The sequence below is a fragment of the Rousettus aegyptiacus genome, unplaced genomic scaffold (genome assembly GCF_014176215.1).
Source record: "Rousettus aegyptiacus isolate mRouAeg1 unplaced genomic scaffold, mRouAeg1.p scaffold_m13_p_4, whole genome shotgun sequence".
Classification (NCBI taxonomy): domain Eukaryota; kingdom Metazoa; phylum Chordata; class Mammalia; order Chiroptera; family Pteropodidae; genus Rousettus; species Rousettus aegyptiacus.
Window position 1 is genome coordinate 122689772 of NW_023416307.1, and position 26337 is coordinate 122716108.

General features: G+C 42.1%; 1 protein-coding gene across 2 annotated transcripts; it reads left to right on the top strand.

Moving 5' to 3' along the window:
• Positions 1-437: 437 nt before the first annotated feature.
• On the top strand, positions 438-25471 carry RBSN (rabenosyn, RAB effector). 2 transcript variants are annotated; one of them, XM_016122035.2, is made up of 12 exons: positions 438-571; positions 2636-2955; positions 6662-6799; positions 8317-8417; positions 9292-9337; positions 9448-9609; positions 11469-11710; positions 12988-13058; positions 18476-18562; positions 19462-19564; positions 20770-20874; positions 21562-25471. In XM_016122035.2, exons 2-12 carry the CDS (start codon positions 2808-2810, stop codon positions 22705-22707), a joined length of 2349 nt encoding a protein of 782 aa, XP_015977521.2. In that variant the 5' UTR covers positions 438-571; positions 2636-2807; the 3' UTR covers positions 22708-25471. The 2 variants fall into 2 exon arrangements, with proteins under 2 accessions (XP_015977521.2, XP_015977522.2); XM_016122036.2 differs by having other exon boundaries at positions 446-646.
• The last annotated feature ends 866 nt before the right edge of the window (positions 25472-26337 follow it).

Genomic DNA, 26337 nt, shown 5'->3' on the forward strand with positions numbered 1-26337 from the left:
TGTGGTTCTATTTGAGATCATTCCACATCCTCCAAGTCTCCCGAATAACCCTTTAATCTCTAGCTCACAGGAACTTTGATTCAAATTAATTTGGAACTGTATTTGGGAGTGGGGTAGGAGGTGTTAAAGACTGCACCCCCCCCAACCCTGCTGGCTCATTTATCGTACATTGGTCAAGAGCTAAAGAATTACACTACGTACAGATTTCAGTTTTCCCACCAAAGGGGTGGAGAGCAAGAGGGCTGGTTTTATTGTATTGTACGTAAGTACCTGGGACGTCAAAACGTCGCAAATTACCGAGCGGCGCTCTGCTAGTTCTCACAGCGCCTGCGCAGACGCCTCCGGTCGCCCAGCACTGTCGGAATCCGTCCCCGCCCACTTCGCGCCCTCGAAGACTCGGCGCTCCGCAGGCGGCTGTCAGCTGCTTCCGGTTTCGGCGTCGCCACAGGCGTGCCTGCCGAGCGCCAAGCAACCGATGCAGATGGCGGCTGCGGCTGTGTGAGGAGCCGCGGAGGCCCAGAGCCCGGCCCGAGGACTGGACGGGCCTGCGAGCCAGCGGGAGCCCGGCCTGGTACAGCGGGTCGGGCCAGGCCTGAGGGTCGGGGGCGCTGCTCGCCTCAGACACGGAGACGGGCGGGCCGTGCGGGTGTGGGTCGAAGAGGTTGTGGTGGGTGTGACGTGCGTGGTGGGCCAGCTGGCTTTCGGGACGTGCAGTTCTCTTGTGTGTGTTTGCCTTGAGTAGGGTCTGTTTGGGTGTGTGGTGACGCGGGGCGTGTGTTGAGCATTTGAGGGGTGCGTGGGTGGTCCTCCGGATGGTCATGTTTGGTTCTCTGGTTGTGTGAGGTCGAGGCGTTTGGTGCAGTCTGTGTGCAGTTGTTTGTAGCGTTTTATGTGGCGTGTGATGTGTGAAGTTGTCGTGTCTGCACTGTGCAGTTGAGTTGTTCATGTGTGTGGTTTTGCTACGTATGCATAATCGTGTCGAGTCGGGTGGAGGCGGGTTGTGTGCGGTCGTGACGCGGTAACGAGTGCGGCTGTGGGATGTGTAGTTTATGCGGCATGGGGCCGCATAGCATTCACGCCGAATGAATATAGGTGCAAGATATGTAGGGCTTATTTTGATTTTTTGCATGGTTTAGAGTGTGAGGACTTGCATACGTTATGGTTGTGTGGTCTGGCTTGGTGGTTTATGTAGATGGTTTTGTGGTGCGTGTGTGGTTGTATGATCTTACAGTTCGTTCATTGAGTTTCTTCGTAGTTGGTGCCAGGCGCTGTGCTAGACCTTGGGGTTATAGTGGGGGAAAACAGACATAGTCTCTGTCCTTACAGAGCTTACATTTTATGTATTTAGTCACTTAATATATTTGTGATATAAATTGAGATCATGGCTGTGAAGAAGTGCAGGAACTGTCAGATGGGAGAATGCTTCAAGAGGCATTTCCTTGAGGAAGTGAGATTGGATTGAGTTGTAAAGGGTGTGTAGTGTGTTTGATTTGTGGTTTTTAGGGGTGAGTGCACAGGAAGGAAGGGGGCTGTCAGGGTGTCAGATGAACCGCTGGCTGGGGAGGGAACTGGAGCTGCTATTTCAGTGACTATTTGGAAAAGGGGCTAAGATCCACTTGTACATAGTCATTGGATTTCTTAGCTAAAGGAAAAGAGCAGGGACTTGGTGTTTCAGTTGTTTATTTTCTAGGTCACTGCCACCCTTCAGCTTTGAGGACCAGGCAGGCAGTCCCTCCTCAGTGGCCCTCTAAGCAAATCTATCCAAAGCCGAGGGTCATACATTCCCCTCATTCTCTACAGTGGTTGGCAGCTTCAAGCTCTTAGGGAGAAACGTCTCTGCTTTTGTGGAATGATTTTGTCTGGGTTGTCCTTATGGCCAGGAGTCTCTGAGGTGACACTGGAAGTGACTTTGTCATGGACCAGTAAAACTGAAAATGTAACTTATTAAGCCCTGAATTGTTTAAGCACCAAATCTTTTCATTTTTGAAGCAATGAGAACATTAGGCTTCCAGCTCAACTGTCACTTAACTAGTTTATAAAATCTAGTAAGTTCATTGGAGAGGAAGTGCTCTATAAGTATAAAATACAAATTAGATTTTCCTTTTTGACCACTAGGTTTTTAATACTCCTCCTTAGACTGAGATTGGGATTTTTGGTTTGGTTTGGTTTTGGTTTTGGTTGTGTATTAGGGCAGACACTACCTCTTTTTCATTGTTGCATTTTTGACACATGTGGTTGAATCAATGATCAAGGTTCAGAAGAGTCAAAGAAAAACTTCTATTTGTTGATAACTACTTCAGACATTACCCATGATCTACAAATTAGGAAGTTGAACCATTTGGAAAGAACATTAGAACATTGTCTTGGCATTGTGTTTGCTGTTGAAGTTGAATTTTCCTTTCTTTAAGAATCTTTGCTTCCCATTTTATTGAGTTGCTGTCGTCCAGTGATGTTATCATATCTAAGATGGTTTTGTGTTTTGGTCTAAGGATTTGAGAAAGCAATTTGTGTTCTCAAACTTGTGCTGAACAAACATTAATACCCTTGTTGAATTGTGAAAAAAAAAAAAAAACAAAGAAAATTTTCAATTGCTGGTTATTTGTCTGATTAGAACTTTTTTCTTTCCTTTGTTAAGGCTTCTCCTACTCCAGAGAGGAGATCTCATCCAGGGCCATGATAGCACTTCCTCATCATCCATGTGCTGCTTGGTTGAACTAATGTTGCGGGAACCCTGGTCCGTTGCAGAGGAATCAAGCTGACTCTTGGCATGAGGCCCCCGCTTTGTGGGGCTTGAGAGAGACACTGCCATGGCTTCTCTGGATGACCCAGGGGAAGTGAGGGAGGGCTTCCTCTGCCCTTTGTGCCTGAAGGACCTGCAGTCTTTCTATCAGCTTCATTCACATTATGAGGAAGAGCACTCTGGGGAAGACCGTGATGTCAAAGGGCAAATTAAAAGTAAGAGGCGAAGATTTTGCTTATCCCATTCTGTCAGCGGGAGCTTTAACTCATGGGATAGTATTCATCAGCTTCCATGTTGCTGCCAGAATATGATAATAACAGTCATAAATAAATAATAATAGTCACAAACATATATCTAGTGATTACCATGTATCAGGCATTGTTGAGTCTTTCCATATATTAACTTCATTTAATCTTCACAATAGCTATGTCACCATGAACCCCATTTTCCTGATAAGGGTATCGGACACAGAGTATTGGATAACCTGCCTAAAGTCACACAATGAGGCAGAGCCAGTCTTTAAACCTAATTACTGTGCTCTGCCATCTCTTGATAGACTTTGAATTATCTAACTGCCAGCCTAAGAGGGTTTTAGAGTAGAATTTCTTTCCTTTGCTATGAAAGTGGAGGCACATTGTTGACTCATTTACTTGTCACAAATTCAAAACCTTTCTGCCATCCTTTTTTAAACTGGGCCTTGTCCTCTGCAGCCCAGGAAAAGGAATGTCATAGAAGAAAAGCAAAGAAAACCAAAAAAGTTAAAACTTGGTATTTGAGCTTCCAAGGGCTTAGGTCTTAGAGAGTTGCAGATATAGTTTTTCAAAGTAATTTTAACTATACAGTGTTTATTTCCTGGACTTCAGAGTCTAACCCCTAAATACAAAGCTGCTGCTCTAGAGTTCACTTTTTAGTGATTCATCTAACCTGCTTCTTACAGCTGGTAGCACGTCTGAAGGCAGTGAGAGTAGAGATCTGGATGCTGTATTCACAGTTCTTTGCTGGGTGGGACAGCAAGGAATGATCATGTATTCCTAAGTGTACTTTGGCCTCCACACATTGCCAGTAACATGCACCCTGCAATCAAAAAGTCACACTCTCACATTTTTCAGTTCAGTAAAAAAGAGTTACTGAAAGTGTTAACATTTGTAACATATCAAAAAACATGACAAAACATTTTCAAAATCCTAAGGGCTATGATGGACCAGGTGATTTCTGGTTGGAGCAAGACTGACAGGAGGCCAAAAAAAAAAAAAAAAAAAAAAAAGTTTTTGTGCTCTATAGTTTTCAGAGTTCTTTCACATATGTTATTCCATTTGACTCTTCAATAAATCCTACAGGAAGGTGGTTGGTCTCATTTTACAGAGAAAAAATGAGGATTGGAGATGTTAAATAACTCATCCAGAGTCACATAGGAATTGACCTCTAAGTCTAATGCTGCTTTTTCCACATGGTATCACTGATGATGTGAGGTCCTGTATTCCAATTGCAGTGTGTTCTGCAGCTGGAAAACAAACTGATTATCTTGGTTTCCTTTGGACAACTGAAGGGCCTCCATAATTTTCAATGAGTGTCCAGTCAGTGTCTGCTGAACTGGGTCATGTACTGTGATATCACTAAGACTTTGATGCCAGTGAGTAAAGAGGTTATAGAATGTCCTCAGATTCCTGTGATAACCCTTTAATTAGAGGAAAAATGTTTAAGGTTATTTAGGGAATAATAGATATAGAGTCTATTTGGAGGATACTAAATAGAGTAGAAATTTTGCTTTTTGTGAAAGAAACTTGAAAGTATTCACTTGTTCTTTTCCCCTCCATTCCCCCTGCCCTCTCTACCTCTACCTCTACTGCTAACCAAAAGATTTGAGTTAAGCATTCTTTAGTAGTGAAGGAATTCTTGATTATGTTGTAGTTTTCATGTTTCAGAATCGGGAAAGTAAAGTTTTAAAAATTGATATCAAAGATTTTTGAGAAAGTCCGTTGAATAGCAGATCACCTCTCCATTTGGTGTTTTGATTCTTAGAAGGTTTATGACATTACTGGTTTAGGGAAATGGAATGTTAAAACCAAGAGTGACTCGTGGTTTCGCATTTTGGAGGCAGTTTAAAAAAGAAAATATAAACTTGATATTACTAAAAAGTTGTCAGTGGGTTTGGGCTTCATCCTTGGTTCAGCTTCAGTTTAGCACATCTACAGTGAGAAGAAGAAATGGGTGAGAATTAACTTTGGCTTCTGTTTTGTAAATGCTTTAAAAAGCATATGGGATTGTTCTTACTTGGCCTCTCTTAAAGGGCTACACCAAGCCTGGGAAGGATGCCAGGCAATTTATCTATGCCTCTTAAAGTGATTAAATGGCATGGGCTGCCTGTTTAACTTGACACAGTTTACTCTTGTTTGCAAAAATGAATTGGTATTTGCAAACTTAAATTTCCTGTGTGCTAGACCCTTTGTTTACATCAGATACTTCCTTCTCCACTGTTAAGAAAGACTAATATATTTTAGAGGGTGTCCTTTAGTTCTGGAAGACCTTGTTTTTCCAGTTGAAGAAAGCTATCATGAGAATGACTGATGATCAGGAAATTTGCATATTAGCCTGACTGTCTAACAAAGACATGTCTATAACCTATTGATTTTACCCCCTACCTGCCAGCCCCTCCATATCTGCATTTATCTAGATATTTGAAAACCTATGGGAGTGTTTTTAATGTTATTCAGAGACACTGTACTTCAAAATCATATCATTTTGTATTGTTATATCATTTTGCATTATATCATTTTGTTTTAAATTTGATTTTTCCTATTGGATTCTAGTAGCAGAGAGGGATAGCAGTCACCCAAGATTTAAGAACATTAATGAGAGCAACTTAGAATTGTGACTTTTCTTCCCACCAGTAGACTGTTGTTCCATTTTAATAGTAGGTCCTTTTACCTCGGTGCAGGTGGCAGAACCCCTGTTCTGCATAGGCATAGTATTCAAATCGATACTAACTAGGGAGAGTTGGGGCTCTCGTTTCAGATATATGAGGTTTCCAATTCTAGCCCTGCTGCTCATAAGCTCTCTGATTTTGGGTGAACCAAGTTTTCCCCCTCTTTGATGTTCTGTCCGCATTTGTAAGTAGGGATACCACCTGCATTACAATGTGAGCGCGAACTGACATAATGTATTCGAAAGCACTTTCCTCTGTGCCTGGTACATACAAGGGATCAACTCAGGAAACATTTTCTCTTCTTACCAAGTCTAATTCCCTTTGTGTTATGTTGTAGGTGTCATATATTTCTTGAAGCTTTTTGTCAATATTCTCACACATGCATTTAGTAAGTGAATAGGTGAAGAAGAACTCTATGTACAGTTAAGCATTATGGGGAACAGCAGCCCTGGGATGTTGGTTTGGCTGAATCTCATTCAGGAGGTAAACAAGAAGTGTTTACTCATGAGTCCCTAGGGTAAATAAATTAGTACTATAGAATTTGATTTTAAAAAATCTTTATTTTAATTGAGATATAATTTACACATAAGTTTTTAAGTCTGCAATTCAGTGAATTTTGATCAATGTACATACCCATGTAACCATCTCCCCAATTAAGACATAGTAGAAAACACTTCCATCACCTTGGTCCCCTCACAGAATTTTAAGCCTTTTATTGAATTGGGCTTGTATTTGGCAGTGAGCAGTAATTTAGCTATGCATTGGCCACACAAACCACCTTATTGCTAATACCGCCAAGTGACTAGATTGCTCTGTGGTATTTGTAATACAGTGGTTGTGTGCTTATAATTGTATTTTATTTGGGATCCAAAAATTTTTTGAGCATTTTTATATAAAGCATAATTATGTCTTCAGTTCTTGTGTTTTAAGATTTCCTTTGACTCTTTACTGGATGTTCTTCATGGAATCATTTATGCTGTTTGTTTCATTTTTTCAAGGTCTTGTCCAGAAGGCTAAGAAAGCTAAGAACAGGCTGTTGAAACGAGATGATGACCGAGGAGAATCAGGGACCCAAGGATATGAGTCTTTCAGTTATGGGGGAGTTGATCCTTATATGTGGGAACCCCAGGAGCTTGGTAAGAAATTCTATTTAGTCATTCGGTAAATGTTTATTGAGCATCTTTGTGTTCTAGGTAATGTTTTCAGAGTTGGCTGGGGAGGCACCGGTAAACCAAAAGGTCTAAGCTTCTCGTGGACCTTATGTCCTAGTGCCAGGGGAGGAAACGAGCAAGAATGAGTTGAGCAGTTGCCTCGCGTTAGGCACTGCATTAAATGCTTTCCATGTGTGCTGTCATTCAATCCTCGCAGCACCCCTTGGGGACCTGCCCAGGGTCAGACATCTGGGAAACTGCAGAACTGGGATAGGAATCCAGGTCTGTGACATCAGCCCAGGTACAGAGTCCATTGACTGGACTTCTCCTGTCAGCACATTACTTGCAACTTAATTTTCTAAAACACATAATATAAGTATCTAATTTCAAAATAATCATCTTTTTCGAGATGATGAAAGTATTCTAAAATATATTCTGGCGATGGTTGCACAACTCTGAATATACTAAAAACCATTGAGTTTGTACATTTTAAATGATGAATTATATGTATGTGAATAATATCTCAATAAAGCTATTACCAAAAAAGCCATGCCATACAGAGTAAAACTAGCTAATCTTACCTGTCCTTTAACTATTGAATGATAACAATTATGAATATAATATTTTCTGCCCATGCAATGGGTAAATAATGATCCCTTTATAGTGCTTTATTATACGTTCATATTTATTATCTTGTTCACCTTTCACAAAAGCCTTGAGAGGTAGAATGGCTAGTGACATTCATTCCCATTTATAGATGAGGAAACTGGCTCTAAGAAGTGAAGTGTTATTCAACCAGGGTCATCTACTATATTCTTATAGTGCCACTACAGAATGTGGCTTTTTGTCTGAGGAAAACCCTAGAACTGCACTGTCCAAAATGATGGCCAGGAACTGTATGTGGCTATTTAAATTTAAGTAAACTAAAATTAAATGTGAGTTCTTCAGCCAAACACTAGCCACATTTCAAGTGCTCAATCTCCACATGTGTCTAGTGGCTACCATATTGGAGAGTAGAAACATTTCCATCATGGCAGGAGAAAATGGCTTTAAAAATAATACTATACATGTGTAATTATAAGTTACATCAGAAAGCCAGTTAGAAACACAGAGGAGGAATTTCAGGCATGTGAATTCCTACTAGCCTTTTGATAGCTTCTTTCATGATTGCCAGTGTTAAATTATCCACGTGATTTTCTGATTAACTTATCTGTTTCAACAACTGAAGGAGGTCACAAATGACTGAAAGGAGAAATGAATGGCAAATTTTATAAGTTAATATTTATAGTCATCCCTAAGAACTTGAAACTAAAATTTAGATGTTAAGAGTATGGTTAGGGAAGAAAAGATACATGGATGCTTTCCTGGTTTTTAAATTGTTATTAAGACTCTAAAATCCTAGAATTTGTACTTGTTTTTCGAAATTTATTGAGACTAAGCAGCAAATTAGAGAGGCTTCCTCAGAGAAATAACAACTCATTTCCCAACTCCTCCCCTTCTAGGTGCTGTGAGAAGCCATCTCTCTGACTTCAAAAAACACAGAGCTGCCAGGATTGACCACTATGTTGTTGAAGTCAATAAATTAATAATCAGGTTAGAGAAGGTAAATTTTGTTGTTTTAAAACACTTTTTTTTTCTGCAAGCATAAATTTTCTGGAGGGAAAAATTACATTTCTGCATCATGTGTTATGTATATTATACATATCTGATGCTGGCAGAGAGGTGCAGAGTATGTGGTGGACAGTCAGTTGTAACCTGGCTTGTTGTACTGAAGGGAATGGCCCAGGTTGACAGACTTGCCACATATCAGCTTCTCCTTTTTCCCTATGAAGCCCTTTGGCTTCTGGAAAACCTGTGTGCCTTCATATTCTTTCCTTTTCTGGGTGTTGCAGGCACAATCATACAATGCAGCATAGTGTATGATATCATTTGTTGGCAGAGAAGCTGGTGACTAGGTCTGTGAGAACTTAGTCGGGTCTAGCATGTAGTGAGGGAACATCTGGTTGGACCTTCTTGTCCTGTGGTATGGTCCATAGCATGTTCACTCTGATTTACTTTGACCCTAGAAATACTTGTGTATTAGCTGGATTGTATGGTGATCATGATAGCAACAACAGGTACAGTTCTGTATGTGTGCTCTGCAGGGCAGAAATATATGACCAGTATCATTGCCCAGGAGGACTGTGGAAAACTGGGAGTTCCCCATTGCTTTCAGTAGCCATCCCCACAGCATCTTTAACCTACCTCTGGTTATTGCTTAAAGGGCTAACAATAAAAATATTGGAAGTAGGTCATAGGAAGGGAAGTGCCTTCTAGATTATCCCATGTGAAGTTGCTTTTGTGATTTTGTGGGGTTGGTGATAACAGATGAGACTTGAGAAATATAGATGTGGTAATTTCCACTTGATGCCTCTTGCTTGTGGAAAGTGTATTCATCACCTGACTGATTCCATTTGGCACTTTTATCTTCTTGTCAGCTCACTGCATTTGACAGAACGAATACGGAGTCAGCTAAGATCCGAGGTAACACTAGAATTTTGCTCACATTCAGTTTATCTTTCTCCCTGACGAAATTTCTTTTTTAAAATGACATGCTTTTTGTTTTTTTGTTTGTTTGTTTGTTCTTCTCAAAGCAATTGAAAAGTCCGTGGTACCTTGGGTCAATGACCAGGATGTCCCTTTTTGTCCAGACTGTGGGAATAAGTTTAGTATCCGTAATCGCCGCCACCACTGCCGTCTCTGTGGGTCTATTATGTGCAAGAAGTGTATGGAGTTCATCAGCCTTCCCTTGGCAAGTAGGTAACGTGGAGGCAGGGCCCTCGACTCTGATCTCCTCCAGAGACTAGCTTGTTTGCTAATCACCACTGGGTGACTTTTTGAACTTTTTTGTTTAAATTAATGGTCAGTGGGATCTTCAGTCATTCACTTGTTGATTTCATAAAGCCCACTACAGGCTAGTCACTGTGCTAAGGGCCAGGGATACAATGGCTTGTAACAGAGGTTAATGAATTTTTTCCATAAAAAGTCAGATAGTAAATATTTTAGGCTTTTTAGGCTACATATGGTCTCTGTGACATTTCTTCTTCATTTTTTAAACCACTTTTTAAAAATGTAAAAACCATATTTAGCTTGAGGGCCATATAAAAATAGGTTGAACTTGGATTATAGGTCATGTTTGCCCACCTCTGGTCTATAAGGTATTGTCCATTCCCCAAGGGGTCCAGCACCTAGCAGGAGATACAGACTCACAAACAAATAATTGCTTTATAAAGACATAAGTATGATGAGAGAAGTTGTGTCAGGCACCCAGGAGAGCTGACTATGTCTTTAGCAGCTCTTCTTCGAAGTTGAAGATGGGGCTTTGAGAGGAGACTATAAAAGAGAGTCTTGAAAAATGAGCAGCAGGCTAATCCTTTCCTTTGAGACAAAAGTTATAGACAAGCATCGTCATATAGAACAGACGTTAGTGTTATAATATGAGAAACATATGAGGACGAGCAGGAACATGGATGCTCATGGTTGGGAGACAATACTCGAGAAGAGCTTTGAAAGATGACTAGGGTTACAAGGAGATGGGGCAAGAGGGCATCCTGGGTAAAGAGCAGTACAAAAGGCGTAGAATTTGGAAAGGCCCTGGGGAAGGTTAGTGGATGAGCAACCAATAGGAGTGTGGAGACCATGTTTGAGAATTATGGGAATGAGGCTGCAAAGGCTAGGTGGAACCAGATGTCCAGAACTTGGAATCTCAGCTGGGTAAAAGTTACTAAAGATGATCTAATAGACTTTTGGCCAATTCTGGGACATTTGGGGTGGCTTTGCAACCCTAGAGAGTTCTGCTGACTGCAATATCATGTTGGCTACAGGGCATCTGAACAACAGATGCTTCTTCTGTCCAGCTCTGACATCTACTGGACACAAATTACCCTGATCCTCTCCCTTTCTCCCTGAGACCAACTCCCTGTGTCACCTGAGACTTCATAAGCTATATTTTTGGGACACTATTCATATTTCTTCTGCTGGGCTAATTAACCAACGTTTACTGGGCGGCTGCTATGAGGTAGCCCTGTTATAGGGTACAAGTAGGAATAAGACACAGTTTCTGACTTCAGAGTCATAGATTCCCAGGAGATCTCGGGGTGTACATAGACCTGTCATACAGGGAGTAGAGTGGAAAGTTCTCCAAGAGGGGTGATGTGGTAGGAACTGCTGATAGGAAGGGAAGATCATTTTTGCCTTATAGGATAAGGGAGGGCTTCCTAGAAGAGGTGCTGTTCAAACTGAACTTTGGAAGGGGTAGGAGTCAGGTGTTTGGGAGTGGAGAAGGCTGTCAGTATAGTCCAGGGGGAATATAGGTTGTGTTTGAGGCATGGCAAATGGAGGAGGGCAGTAGGTGGTAAGGCCAGGTTAGGGACATGCCTCGATCCTTAGAGACAGACTGTCCAAGGCCATCTGGCTGGCTCTTTCCTAGCTGACAATGGGAGTCCTTCCCACTGTAAAACCTGACCCCAGAAAGGTATAGGTGTCAGTGCTTCATGCGCAAAGGCAGAGCCTACTCTTATCTCATCAGCACCCGTGTACTCTCCACCTGTCATGGGCGGTGGGGTGATTGAAGGCTACGGGCTCACTGCTGCCTGTTCTGTGTTGTGCTTTACAGACAAGCTCACCAGTGCCAGCAAGGATTCCCTGAGTACCCTCACCAGCCCCAGTCAGTCACCCAACAGTGTCCATGGCTCCCGTAGGGGCAGCATCAGCAGCATGAGCAGTGTGAGCTCTGTCCTGGATGAGAAGGATGATGACCGGATCCGCTGCTGTACACATTGCAAGGACACACTGCTCAAGAGAGAGCAGCAGATCGATGAGAAGGAGCACACCCCCGACATTGTGAAGCTCTATGAGGTGACTCCTTATATGCAGTCCTTGGTCTCATTTGAGAGGCAGATTTGGCTTTTCATTACATACATACCTGCACATTTTGGAAACTGCTTTGGGAAGTTGTTCTTTTTAAACATTTTTAGTTTCTGCTAAATGACCATGGTATGATTTCTTAGCTAGGGCCCTGTATGGGTCACAGAGTCATCCTGGGTATGTTGCTGCACCTTTCCTTGCCCTCTTAACCGTAGAGGTTGGTGACTTTGGTAGCCTAGGGACAGGAGGAGAAAGGATGGTTGCCATGCAGTATGGACAGTTTTTATGGGTGAAGGCAGAAACTGGAGCTGGTGATGAACAGTGCCAGAAAAGTTCTGTGACATTTGGGAGCTTCAGGCTTTACAAGTTTAAGTAACTGCCTGTCTATAAGGTTAGAGCTTCTGCTTTTTAGTACATTCACGTGCTTCAGCTCTTGTTACCACTAGTGACCCCAGAACACCTTTAGTAGATGCTACTTTGAGAGGAACATAGTGTAGTGCCAAAACAGGATTTAGGGTTGGACTGGCTGGGCCTTCTCATGGGCAGATGAGACCTGCAAGCTGAGAAGGATTAGCCAGGTGGAGGTGGGGCAGGGAGGTGTTAGGAGATGGGGAGGAGGGAGATGAGCCCTGGTAGAGGAAACAACTTGGGCAAAAACTGATCAGAAGACTGTGTATTTGTTTGATGATCACTGAATGGTCACTGTTAGCAGTTCTACAGGTCATGATGGCAGTGTTTCTGGAATCACTGTGAAACTATTCAGGCTACTAGAAATGGTGTTAATTAAACCCTGTGCTGAGCTGTCCATGTAGCCGTTATCCATCATATATGTAGAGTTCATGACCTGGTAACTCATTTTTGGAAATAGCTTCTGTGCTTTTCGCTTCCTATTTTTTTGAAGTAAGCTCTGTAGATGCCTTGTGCTGGTGTCTTGCATCTCCTGACAGTAAGAATGTAGCAACTGCTTCCTTTTCTTTGCCTTGATAAACTCTGGCTTGTGTCCTGGAAGGCTTTGCTCCTCTCAAAAACATCCAGTCAAAAGTTTCGCCCTCTCCTTCCTGCAAAATTTTCTGCTTGTAAAGTAAGTCTGTGAGTCAGGAAATTGATAACAACAGTAAAAACGAACAAAATGAAACAAAAAACTACTGTCTACATTTTTACATTTTAGAAAACTGCACATTTTAAATATATCTCCATTGATGCAACATAACCTCTGGGTAGGCTTTTGTGTACCTTGAGACACCACTCACCTTCTCTTTTGTTCTTAGAAATTACGACTTTGCATGGAGAAAGTTGACCAAAAAGCTCCTGAATACATCAAGATGGCAGCATCATTAAAGTAAGCTATTCCTCTTTGTTTTTCTAATTTAGTGACTCTTGGTATTTTAGGTCATACCTTTAGTAGCTGAAAATGAAAATCTTAACTCTAGCCATGCTTTTCTCTTGTGACCGACTTATGAGAATCTTTGTCATGTCTAATGTTGTTTTTTTTTTAATTTTATTTAATTAGTTATTTAATTTAATTAGTTTCAAGTATACAATACATTGGTTAGACATCTATATAGTTCCTAAAATGATCCTCCCCAATTGCTCCCTCCTTCCCCTGACCCTCCACTTAGCCAGTGTATTAATGCTAACTGCATTCCTTATGCCATGTTCCCCATCCCCATGACCATCCATCAACTACTAATTTGTACTTCTTTAACCCTTCACCCCATTCTCCCAGCCCCCCAAGCCCCTCTCCCCTCTGTCCATCACCAAATTGTCCACTATATTTCCATGTCTGTTTTTGATTAATTTGTTCTTTTTATTCCTTAGATTCTGCATGTAAGTGAAATCATATAGTGTTTATCTTTCTCTGTCTAACTTAAGTACTTTCTAGGTCCATCAAAGCAAAATCTTTTTCCATCCTCTTCCTTTTCATATGTAGGGGTCTTGTTTTCTTATCCTTTCCTCCACTCTGTCTTTTAGTTGGAGCACTTAATTCTTTTCCATTTAAGGTACTTATTGATAGGAATGTAGTTGTTACCAATCTTTATTCCTGTTTTTGATACATGTTTTTTCTTCTTAAAGAAGTCCCTCCAACATTTCCTGTAATATTGGCTTGGTGTTGATAAATTCCTCTAGCTTATTTTTGTCTGGGAAGTTCTTTATATGTCCTTCAACTCTAAATGATAGATTTGCTGGATATATTATTCTTGGTTGTAGATTCTGGGTCTTCATCCTGTTGAATAGCCCTTCTGTCCTGTATAGTTTCTTTTGAGAAACCAGCTGCCAGTCTTATGGGTATTCCTTTATAAGTAACTCTTTTTCTTTTGCTGCTTTTAATATTCTTTCTTTGTATTTAACCTTTGGCATTTAATTATAATGTGTCTTGGTTTGGGCCTCTTTGGATCCCTGAGTTTTGGAATTCTCTGAGCTCCCTGGGGTTTTATGTCCATTTCCTTCACTAGATTAGGGAAGTTTTCCATCATTATTTCTTCAAACAGTTGTTCAACATCTTGATTTTCTTCAGTTACACCAATCAAACAGATATTTGGACCCTTAATAGTGTTCCATATTCTCCTTAAATTATTTTTAAAGTCTTGGCATCTTATCTCTTACTGTTCTGATTGTGTGTCCTTGGCTTTCCTATCTTCTAGATAAGGCATTTGATCCTCTTCACTGTTAACTTTGTTTATTTCTTTGTTTATTCCATTTAATATATTTCTCATCTCAGTGTTCTTCATTTCAGACTGGTTCCCTTTTATAATTTCCATTTCCATTTTTATATTTTTTATCTCTTTGTTGAAGTTCTCTACACTTCCCAAAAGTTCATTGAGCATCTTTATAACCAGTGTTTTGAACTCTGCATCTGTTAGATTACTTGACTCCATTATATCTAGAACTCTGTTCTGTTCTCTTATATGGCTTCTGCTTCTTTGTCTTCCCATTTGGGTTGTCTTTCCATGTCTGTTTCTACATACTAAGCAAAGCTCCTAAATCTCCTGGTCTTATTAGTGTGGGTTTGCAAAGTAGGTGTCCAGTGGCACAGTCCTGAGAGGGGTTCAGCTGCAGGCCAAATTTAGCCCAAGACTCTTCCCTCCAGGGCCACCTGCTAAGATTCAGCAAGCAATCTATAGGTGCTGTGCTTATAGTTGCCTCAAAAGGCCATGTCAGAAACCGAGGCCAGCTTCCTCCAGTGTGAGTCAAGGCACTGCTCAGCAAGGAGCACCCAACTCGCTGAGGATATACCTGGACGTGGCTTGGGTGGAGCTGCGAGTTGGGGGATGTAGAGTTTCAGGGAATTCTCTGGGCGGAGCGACCTCTTTTATCCAGTTTGGTGACGTCAGGGCTATGGCGGCACTATGTCTGGCACAGTGGTACAGGGAAGGGCTCAACAGGAAACAGTTGATATCACCACCACTTCTGTACAGAGTGAGTCTCGCCTCATTCTGACAATGTCTCCCTGTAAGCCCCTGGTGCCCCCTGCGCCCAACCCAGTCAGCACTGGTGTTCAGAGTAAGCAAGTCTGTCACCGGGAAAATCCGCTTACGGATGTGGCCCCTTTATGAGGCATCTGCCTCTGCCACAGCCTCCATCTTACTCAGCTACTCAAGACCGGACAGCCCTGTGTCCTCGCCCTGTCCTACCTTCTGCCATTGCAGGGTGTTTGCTTGTTCATCCCAGGCGATTTTTCCTTGCTGCTGCTCCTTGTTTCCATCACAAGTTTGATTTGGTCACCAGAGGTATGAACAGAGCCTCTATCATCAACACCATTTTTTTTTTCTCTTGTCTGTATTGTTTGTGTGGCATACATTACTGTCCTGTGTAGCCATCCATTTAAGTGACCCCAGCTATTCTGTTTCAGCAGATTTGAGAAGGGCTTTGGCTGATAGGCCCCATGGCTGAGTGCAGCATCTGGATGTGAGCAAGGGCAGTATGCTTTCTCTTCTTGCCTGGGTAGATGCCACTTCAGGGCGATAGGTGTCAAGGCTTACGGTAGGCATTTTCTTTAGAGCAGGGGTTGGCAAACTTCAGCCCATGGGCCAAATCTAGCCTGCCATCTGTTTCTTTTTAAAAAATTAAGATATAATTCACACACCATAAAATTCACCCTTTTCAAATGTATAGTACAGTTCTGTGGTTTTTAGTATATTTACAAATGTGTATAACTATCACTGCTATCTTAATTTTAAAACATTTTCATCATCCTAGTAATAAACTCCAGACTCTTTAGCAGTCAGCTCATTCTCCCTCTCCTGTTATGGAAAAAATTTGCTGACTTTCTTAAGAACATTGCTCCTTCTGAAGGTTAGTGATGTGAGCTAGAATTTGAGGTGCTACTACTAAAATCAAATCCCAGCAGTTTTTTTTCCAACCTGCAGAAAAAAAATTAATTATAGTGTCCAGTGTTCTCAATTTAAGGATTGTCTGCTTTTGTTTTAAGTCTGTATTACCCACCTGCCACCTTTGTAGTTGATGGATGTAGAATTAGATGCATCTTGTTTAGCACAAACCTATATTTTTATTTGGACATTCATAGTGACAATTATATAGCAGTTTCAAAAAACAAAAGTGTAAGCTTGGCTTTTCCTTCATGATGTCAGTGATCATGTTCTAAGCCCATTGTGGGTCTCATATGCAAAGAAAATGAACATTTTCGTTTGTGTCGTCCTTAAGGAGTTTCCTCACTCTTAAGTCTGTAAATCTCTGACTTTCAAAACATGAAAGACTAAACCCAGTTGGTTTATGGTAAAAATACCCATTCCCTGAATGGAAAGGGAGCAAACTCTATTTCTTGAGCCCTCACAGCCATCATTGCCCTAGGGCCCCTTCTTATATATGCACCTCTTGCATTCCTGGTTCTGAAGAACTGCAGAGAAAGAACCTATTTTCTTCTCTACCTATAATTCACTGAGCAAGAGTTTCAGTCAGTAGAATATACTGCCCTTTCTGTGAATAGGTTGGAAGAAGTACCCCAGGTGATTCTGATATATATCTTCCTGAAATAGAGAGTCTTTGGCTTAGAGGATCTGTCTCATACTCCTTTTCTCCCTGAAGCTTACTGGAATCAGTACCCATCCTCCTATCCCCACCCATTGGTTTGACATTACAGCAGAACTGTCTTCTACCTGCCAGCAAGGAGAGCTGTGTTCCTGGTAATCTGAGTTAGTACTCAGTGTTTTCCTCATGAATTGGTTACCAAGGGGCTTCTCTCCCTGAGTCCTATTCTTTTTTTACTTTGTGCCCTGCCCCCTTAACCACCCCTCCCATCCCCCCCCCCACACATACACACACAATTGTGAGTTAATGGGCCTCCTTAGCCAGTTGGGGAATTAGCATTGCTGAGCACATTTCCAAATGTTTAACTTCTCCTTACCCTTAGAAAGGAAGGTTCTAAAGGGCCTTAAGTGCATTTAATTGTCTCACTCTTTCATTCAATGGATATTTATTGAGCACTGGTTACATGTCAAGCTCTTGTCTAGGTGCTGGGGGAATAGCAATGAACAGTAAAGACATTGTCCATTATTGTGAAGCTTCATTTTCATGGGAGCGCAGGTCATATCCAAGTGAACAAATAGTGAACAAAATAACTCCAGATGTGATAGTTGCTCTGAGGGAAATGCAGTTGAATTGGCCGACCTGACTGAGACCAGGGGAAGTGATCTCAGATTTGGGCCAACCTTCTTCTTTTCCATGTAACTTGGAGATCTTAAAACAGCACAAACAAGTCTCAATTCTAGTCCGATGTTCTTTTTGTAAACTATGCAATGAGAGATAATGAAACAACTTCACTGAATCCTCAAATTATTGCGCACACCAATATTTTTCCAGCTATGACTGTTTTATAGATGGTAAAATAGGTAAATGCAGCAGTCCTTTCTGCCTATTTAACTTAAATTGCTGCCACCTCAGAAAGGGAATTGAATGGCCATTGCTGAGGCTGGATTAATAGCTGCAATATCTTCAGAACTGTTTCTCAGTAAACACTGATGAAGCTTGCCCCATGTGCTAGTTACTGAAGATATAAAAACGAAAAGCCACAATCATTGCACTTGGAATTCAACCATCTGGTGGAGGAGACAGACTTGTAAATGAACAATTCCAAGGTCACATAGTAACTGCTGTTATTTCTCTAAGACTGGAGGTAAGCCGCCTTTGGCGTTCCCTGATGCCCCCATTCCACTGTGGACAGAGTTCCTCCCTCTCCTCCCTTCTTGATTGGAGTCAAAGTGTTTTTCTCATGTAGGGAGCAGTTGTTCATGAAACCCATGAGCATGGGGCAGTTGATACAATGCTGTGCTGGATATTGCCATTGGGGCTCCCCTTTGTCAGCTTTCCTGTTGTTTTCGTTGTCCCTGGATAGTAGTCTTTGAGAAAAGCCAAGCACTTTCTGCTCTGATGTAGTCTAACTAACTCATTTAATAAACTACTTCATAAATCTTATTAGATAATAGTGAAATTGTTCAGGGAAAGTAAGCCAAAGCATACTAAGTTGCATTTATTTTGGTGATGAGCTTAAGAGCTAGGCCTCAGAGGCCTAGGCACGAGTCTATCCTTATGGTGTTTGCAAACTGAAAAGCAGCTTCTATTTGATTAGCACTTATATTTGAAAAGGAATGAGCACTACATTATATATAAGAGTGAAATGCCACTTGGAGAGAATTAACTGTTTCTGTTTGTGAGACCTTAAACCTTTAGAGTCCTTTTACACTATACTCTCCATTTAGTGTGATGAAACTCAGATCAAACATCTCCATGATTCCTCCTTAGTGCTGGAGAGACAGCCTACAGCTTGGAACATGCCAATGACCTTCGAATAGAAGTGCAGAAAGTGTACGAGCTAATAGATGCTTTAAGGTAAGGTGTATTAGATGATGACCTACTTGTTGCCTTGAGTGGTGGAGGTGCTGTTCTAATGCTTCGTTGAGTGGCAAGCAAACCTGAGCTTACTGAAAGTCCTGGTGACACTGGTATGTCTGAGGAGGAAGCTGAGGAAGGTGTCAGCTCTGGCACTCAATGCATCTCAGTAATTTTTGGTTAAGGATTTCTAATGTTCATTATTAAAGATATAGGAGCTTATTTACCCCAGCTGTGTGCCAGGAAATAATCACTGGAGCTGTAGCTCGTTTATCCTACCAAAGTTACTATATGAGGTAGGGATTAATATCCCCATTTTATAGGTGAGAAAACGCACCACTGCCAGCAAAGGTAGTGGAGCCAGAATGGAAACACAGATTCTTCAAGATGACAGCTGCTTTTTAACTGTGGACTGGCTGTTGGGGTTAAGTTAACTCTTGGCAGTGTAGGAAGTACAGTGACTCAAAGAACCGAGATGAGAAATCCTTGTCCATCTGTACATGCAGGACTGGCTATGTAATTTGTGGGGCCTGGTGCAAAATGAAAATGCAAGTCTCTTGTTCAAAATTTTGAAGAATTTTAAGACAATGACAGCAGAATCTTAAACCAAGCCCAGGGCTCTTCTTGGCACCAGACTCTGTGGTGTTGCCATAGGTCACTCACCCAAGAAGCCAGCCCTACACACGTGTTCAGCCCCTTGATGGCCAAATGTTTGTCCTGTGCTGTGTTAGGGCCTTGGGTTCAGCCAAAAGGTAAGAAACGGGTTTTGTCTTCAAGGACACTTCAGTGGTCTGCTCCACAGACCTTCCCAGCATGCAAGCCTGGCAACTCAGAGACTTCTCACCCTTGTTTCTGAGGCTAGTAGCACTTGTTACATTGATATATTTGTTTCAATCCAGTAAGAAGATCTTAACCCTAGGCTTGAACCAGGACCCTCCACCACATCTTAACACTTTGCGGCTGCAGAGGATGATCAGATACTCAGCTACACTTTTTGTGCAGGTAAAGCCATCCTGGGGTGGCAGAAATGTCTTGCTTGCCTCCCCTGTTCTTTTGCCACTCAGGAGGTAGACCAAGCCACTGTTTTGTTTTGTTTTGTTTTGTTTTTTTGTACATTTATTATAAGATTATAAATATATTATGCCACATTTAGAGAAAACTCCAGATTTCAAAGAAAAGTAAAAACTACTTTTAATCTTATGTCCCCAATACTATCATGCATCATTCTGGTATGTTTTCTTTTTTTCCCATTTGCATTTGTTATATAAAGTAGTTATAATTGGTATATATTTGCAAATTTATGTTTTTACTTTTTATCATTGAATTTTATATCCTAAGTACTTTTTTGCATAGTCCTCAAATAGCTTTCATTTGAATGGCTACAGAATACTGCTTTGAATTATATACCATCCTTTATTTAACCATTCCCTTTTCATTGGGCATTTGATAGATTCTCACCTTTTTTGCCATTATGGGTATTGCCTGATGGACATACATGTACATAGCATTTGTTCCTTGGTATAACCCCCAAGGAACTCTTCCTGGGCCACTGTTTGGGAGAAAACAGCTGATTGTTCAAGGACAGACTAAACCTAGGTGGCTGATCTGAGTTGTTGCTACCTCAGAAAGCCCCCTGTGAGAGTCACAGTTAACCACCTTTGGGGCTCCATGACAGAGAGATCTAATAATCCTATTGGGTTAGTTTTTTACCACTGTATCGCAGAGAATTAGGCCCTTTTTTCATTCGATTAATGACTAGATTCTCCAGGCATTTGGTGAGGGCCTACTGAATAGCAGGCAGTGTTCTAGTTGGTGGGTATCTTGCCTTGAGTAAAAAGATAAACATACCTGTTCTCATGAAGCTTATATTCTACAGAGAGATATAGACAAATATATAGCCTAAAAGGGTAGTATTGGGCTTGGATGGAAGCTTATAAATGTAGAGGGGGAGGGCAAGAGAAAGGCCTCACTAGGATGTGAATAACTGGGATACCTGGTGTTTATCATTTCATAAGGAAAAGGCCAGCCCATTTGGAAGCTGACTGTGTGGTCCGATTTAAGGGTTAGGTCCTTTCCTGCTGTTGCTAATTAATGCGACTGTCCGAAGATGGAGTGGCTTAGCTTAAGAGGGCTTCCACCACAGGGCTTAAGGCTCTTTTATTTTCCTAAAAGGGTTTAAGTGTAAAATTGTCTGTGACTCTGTACAGGAAAAGTTGCTTGGTTTGATGTCACTGCCAACCAAAGAACAATTTGAAGAACTAAAAAAGAAAAGGAAGCAGGAGATAGAGAGGAAGAGGAAACTGGAAAGACAGGTGAGTGAAGCACAGGGATGCTGGTATCTGGCTTCTTCCCTATTTCTCTCGTGAGCATAGAGGCCTCCTCAGGCTCCCAAGAGTTCCTGTGAGATTGTAGTAAATCAGAACCCTTTGCACTCTCTAGTTTCCATTTTTCTTCTGTTCTGTTCTGGCTTCACTGTCATCTATAGACATCGAAATTGTCAGTCTCTGCAAGTCCTATTTTTCTTTCAGAGGTTCTACTGGTTTTCTCCTGTCCAGAATACCATAGAGTGTGGCAGTTCTTTCTCTAGTATGGGTTGCAGAGGATCTAGACACCGGGATGTTCTTTGTAGACCACTTTGGAATACTCAATGTTAAACAAAGTAATATGTGTATTTAATACCGTGTGAGATTCTAGAGTACACGAGTGGTAATAGGCCTCAAAGGTTTACAACAAGTATACAATGAATCTAAGATTAAGAAAAATTTACCCCTTAACTTACTGTTATTCATTATTTTACGTTTGAAAATAAGGGTTTGCCCCTCTTCTACCCTTGAAACAAAAGCAAGGCTTGATTTTAGTAGTTGGCTCTCTTAATCCTTAGATAGGCAGTTGGAGTCTCCTGGGCACAGGGATAGTGGGAATGCAGAGGGCAGCTGACAGTGTGGCCGCTGTTGGCCTAGTGACTTTGGTTTTTTTCTTTGGCTTTGGTGTCTCCCCAGGCTGCCCTGGAATCTCAGCGAAGGCTTGAGGAAAGACAGAGTGACCTGCTATCTCGTGCCAACGGGGAGGTGGCATCTCTTCGCAGGGCCCCTGCCCCCTTGAGAAAGGCTGAAGGCTGGCTCCCGCTGTCAGGAGGTCAAGGGCAGAGTGAAGACTCGGACCCCCTCCTTCAGCAGATCCACAACATCACATCATTTATCAGGCAAGCCAAGGCCGCAGGCCGGGCAGATGAAGTGCGCACACTGCAGGAGAACCTTCAGCAGTTGCAGGATGAGTATGACCAGCAGCAGACAGAGAAGGCCATTGAGCTGTCCCGGAAGCAGGCTGAGGAGGAGGACCTGCAACGGGAACAGCTGCAGATGCTGCGTGAACGGGAGTGGGAACGAGAAAGGGAGCAGTTCCAGGCTGCATCCCTGCACACACGGACTCAGTCCCTAGACTTTCGAGAAATCAGGCCTTTTCAGCTGGAGCCCAGCAGAGAGCCTCACACCCACCTTACTCATGCTTTGGATTTGGGCTCTTTCCCGGTTCAGAGCAGTGCAACTGCCAAGACCCCTTCACCCAGCTCAGCTCTCGAGCCCATTAGAGTTTGGTCTGGGCCCCCAGCTCTTGGCCAGGAATTCTTTCCCCAGAGCACCATGTCACAGCAAGATGAGGTCGCTTCCTTAAATCCCTTTGATGAGGAAAACCCCTCCAGCCCCACAGCAAAGGGCTCTACCAGCTCTCCAGCTGCAGAGCCTTCCTTTGGCCCTCCATCCCGCATCCTCAAAGATTACAATCCTTTTGAGGAAGAGGAAGAAGAGGAGGCAGTAGAAGGAAATCCCTTTACTAACTCAAACAGCCCAGCACCCAACCCCTTCGATGAGGAAGATGAGCATCCTCACCAGAGGCCCTCAAGCCCTCCTCTTCCAGGCAACCCCTTCGAGGAAGCCACCTGTACCAACCCCTTTGAGATGGACAGTGACAGTGGGCCTGAGGGCGAGGAGCCCATAGAGGAGGAGCTCCTCCTCCAGCAGATTGATAACATCAAGGCATACATCTTTGATGCCAAGCAGTGCGGCCGCCTGGATGAGGTGGAGGTGCTGACGGAGAACCTGAGAGAGCTGAAGCGCACCCTGGCCAAACAGAAGGGGGGCACTGACTGACCAATGGGTGGGCAGGGCTTCTTTGGGTTCAGGGGCCTGGCAGGAGCCAGTGGAGCAGGAGAGAGAGTTGGTGGGATTGATGGGAAGGAGGAAGGGTTAGAATTAAGATGCGTGCAGCTTAAGAGAGGAAGTCTATTTAGTGCTATGCATTTGAAGGTTTTTCCACTACAGTTGAATAATAACATGGGAACTAGAACAGGAAGGATCAGCATTCATTTGCTGTTTTATTTTTTCCTGGTTTTTTTTTTTTAACTTGAGGTTTCCCTTTAGAAGGGACTTTAATTTTTTACTACTGCAGTATACCTAAATGCAGTTCTGTTGGTCCCAGGACAGAAATGGCTGCTTTGCACCTCTAGGGTTCATTTGTTCCTGCCTAGTCTTTGGCTATTATGCAGTATTATAGGGCAGCCTATATAGGGCCCTTTACCCAAGATGGATAAGATGAATTCTTTTAAACCTTACAATGCCCTGGCAAAAGTCTTTCCCTATTAGGCTGTGGGTTTCTTTCACCCAGGACTTCCTCTGCCTTCTGAGTACATCCTGCTTGTGCAATGGAAGGGTATTGCTAGGAAGGCACTAGTTTAGACCCAGGGGAGCCTAGGGGGTGATAGGGAAGAGGTTTCACTAGGGTCTATTTCCTTCTCTGTTTTAAGTTCTCGTCTCTTTTAGGATGTTAAACACTCACTGCTGGGTTATCACTGTCTGTCTGATCATGAGCTTCTTAGAAAATAGGAGTGGTTAACTTTGTGGTCCGTAGAGCTAGTATTATTTGGGAGAAGAGTCTGCACCCAAATGTTGCTCTGTTGGAACTGAATGACTGCTGGGACAATTGTCTGTACCTGGAGAAACCTCCTCTAGATTTTTGGCAAAATTATTTGAACTTGGGATCTTTCAGAGGACCCAGTCTATAATTTCGGAATTGGTGATCAGGAGGTTTTGTGGAACATTGTCAGGAGAGTGGAAGCTTCCCTAAGTCAGAAGATAAAGCAAAATAATTTTTAAGGCTAGTTGATCAGCCTACTTCCCTTTTGGTTCATCTTGTCCTGACCTGGGGCACCGGTGAGATATTTTTTTCTCAGTGTTTAGTATTAAGAAACTGAAATGTTTGAAGAGGCACAACGCAGACCGTTCTGGTAGCACTGTTGAACTTGAACTCTTCTCCAGTTGAGGACAAAAAGGGAAATTGTTAATTTAGCTTTGGTGCTTTGGTTTACAGGAACATAACCCTTAACTGGCATCTGACATCATGATACCTAAGTGCTCAGCTCTGGGTAGAGTTCCTGCAATTATGCTTCTTAATTAATGAACAGTAACTAACCACTAGTCACTTTATACCCCTTAGCTAACTCTGTATTATACTCTCACTGGTTATTGGTGTGAGTGCTAAAATTCATTTTGTTACATTCTTGGAAGACTCCTGTTGGTCTTGGGAATGTTTGAAGAACATTGTGGTGTAAAAATAACCTGTATTTGTGTTGACACTATTATCATTAATTTAGCACCCACTGGATCTTTAGACTGAATGAAAAGGTCCTGTATAGGGGTGTGGGAATGTGGGGAGTTGGTGGAGGGTATGTGTGGAAGCTCCCTCACATTTGGGTTTTGTTTACAAAGGAATGTGAGTGGTCACTAATGTCATCCAGTTGCCAACCTGCTGATCACCGTGGTGGTTTTGGGAGGTTGGCAATCAGGCGTCTAAAATGTTGCCTGGTACAGGTATCTTTTCTTCCTGGAGGCCGCATGCTCCTCCCTGTTCAGTCTGTCATTTCTCTCTGACTGAAGAAGAGGAAGGTCTCTGCACCAAAAAGCAGGTAGTTCAAGAAGCTAAATACTGCTTCTCATAATTAACTTTTCTCATGAAAATATCTCTTTTAATTAGCTGGTGGCTTCAAATAAAACTAGTTTACTGAACATATCCTTTTCCTGAAATCAACCACAGGTAGTAATCTGTAAGTAACTAAGCATTGAGAACCACACATAAAAGAAACATTTTTAAAAATAAAAAAAAAAAAAAAAAAAAAAAAAATACTAAATATCCTAAACCAAACTAAAACATTCTGATGTGAATTCTTCTATGGCCATACTCTTCCATGAATTCTTTCATTTAATTCTTTATGGCTACATTCTCCTATAATCATATACATGATAGGATTTAGAATTCTCTATTTCTTAGCAGTACTATTTCCCAGAATTCACAGAGACCCAAAGCTGGATTTACAGAGATGAATTAACATCATGGAAAAGATGGCCTGTGAATTGCAACCATAATTTTAAGTTCTTACCTCATGTGAATATTTCATCCTTCTTGCAGTCCTTCAAAGCAACTGGTATTCTCTCATAAGAAAATGAGCAAGTTCTTGATATGGTGTTGCAGGTCTGCCTAGGTACAGATCACACATGGAAGAGACTTTGGGGACTCAGGCATCAAATGAAGTTGGCTTTTCTCTTGTTTGGATTTTTCCCTGTCTAATACACTAAGGACACTTACTGATTGTACTTGCAGCTCAATGTGTCTTTGCTGTTCAGATACTAAAATGTACCTGAGTCTTCATGAGATATGTGATGATAGGTTAGACATTGGCATAGTTAGGCGATGGGACTCAAAGTGAGAAGCTGGTCTCTTTACCAGGTCACAGACTGTGGTAGCAGATTGTGCTGGTCATACGACAATGATGGACAATTTGAGAGTCACCAATTTGCATGCACTACTCTGGGGCCTTGTACCTTTTTTAAAAAAATAAAATAAAATAGCAGATGTTAGTGATTGGAGGTGTGTGTGTATGTGCGCATGCATGTTGCGAGAGTCACCAGATAACATCCCTTCCCCGCTTGCTAATGACCTTCTGAGTGTCAGAAGATAGCCCTAGCGTCTATGGTACCTGTCTAGGTAAGACCTTCAGACAGAATCAAGATCACTGAGCTCTCATTGGGATAAATCTGAGTTCCAGTTCTGCCCATATCCCCAGTTACTCCTGAAGTGGTGACTAAATGAACCATTTTACACAAAAATAGTGTAAAATCATTTACAATCCTATTATCCCTATTTCACTTTGGAAGAAACAGGCCCAGTGAGTTTGGGGAACCTTATAGCTGCCATTTGTGCCAGGCACTGCTACATTTTCACACGTTTCCTCATTTAGTTCTACCAGTAGGCTTGTGAGGTAGTTACTTGGGTATTCATCTGACAGATGAAGAAGCAGGTTGAAAGGTTAGCCTGGCTGGGGTCACACAGCCAGTCAGTGGTGGAATGAGGATTTAAAGCCTGGTCAGCTTGACCTACTATGCTTTAAGCAACAAGAAGGGGTCAGTCTGGGTCAGGCACAGTGGGAGTGCGTAAGCATTGTGTCTGGCCCAAAGGTGGCAGAAATGAGCAGTGAGAACAGTTTGGGAGCTGCTGAGTGGGTTTCTGATATTGACCAGTTGAGCCTTGAAACGGACCTCACCAGGACCTATGTAGATTACTAAACCAGAAGATGTTATTTAGTGCTTACTGTGGGCCAGACAGAACACTAAGTATTACACATGGATTACCTCATTTAATCTTCCCAATGATCCCAGTTTACAGATGAAAAAATGAGTGTGGTGAGATTAAGCACAGTTACAGCTGAAATCTTACCTGGAGTAGAAGCC

What these genes read in the sequence shown, in the direction of transcription:
- RBSN (XM_016122035.2), top strand. Translation starts at nt 2,808, where the DNA reads ATGGCTTCTCTGGATGACCCAGGGGAAGTGAGGGAGGGCTTCCTCTGC. An exon ending in CATCAGCCTTCCCTTGGCAA is followed by an intron (nt 9,610 to 11,468) that starts GTAGGTAACGTG and finishes TGTGCTTTACAG; the next exon opens with ACAAGCTCACCAGTGCCAGC. An exon ending in AAGATGGCAGCATCATTAAA is followed by an intron (nt 13,059 to 18,475) that starts GTAAGCTATTCC and finishes ATTCCTCCTTAG; the next exon opens with TGCTGGAGAGACAGCCTACA.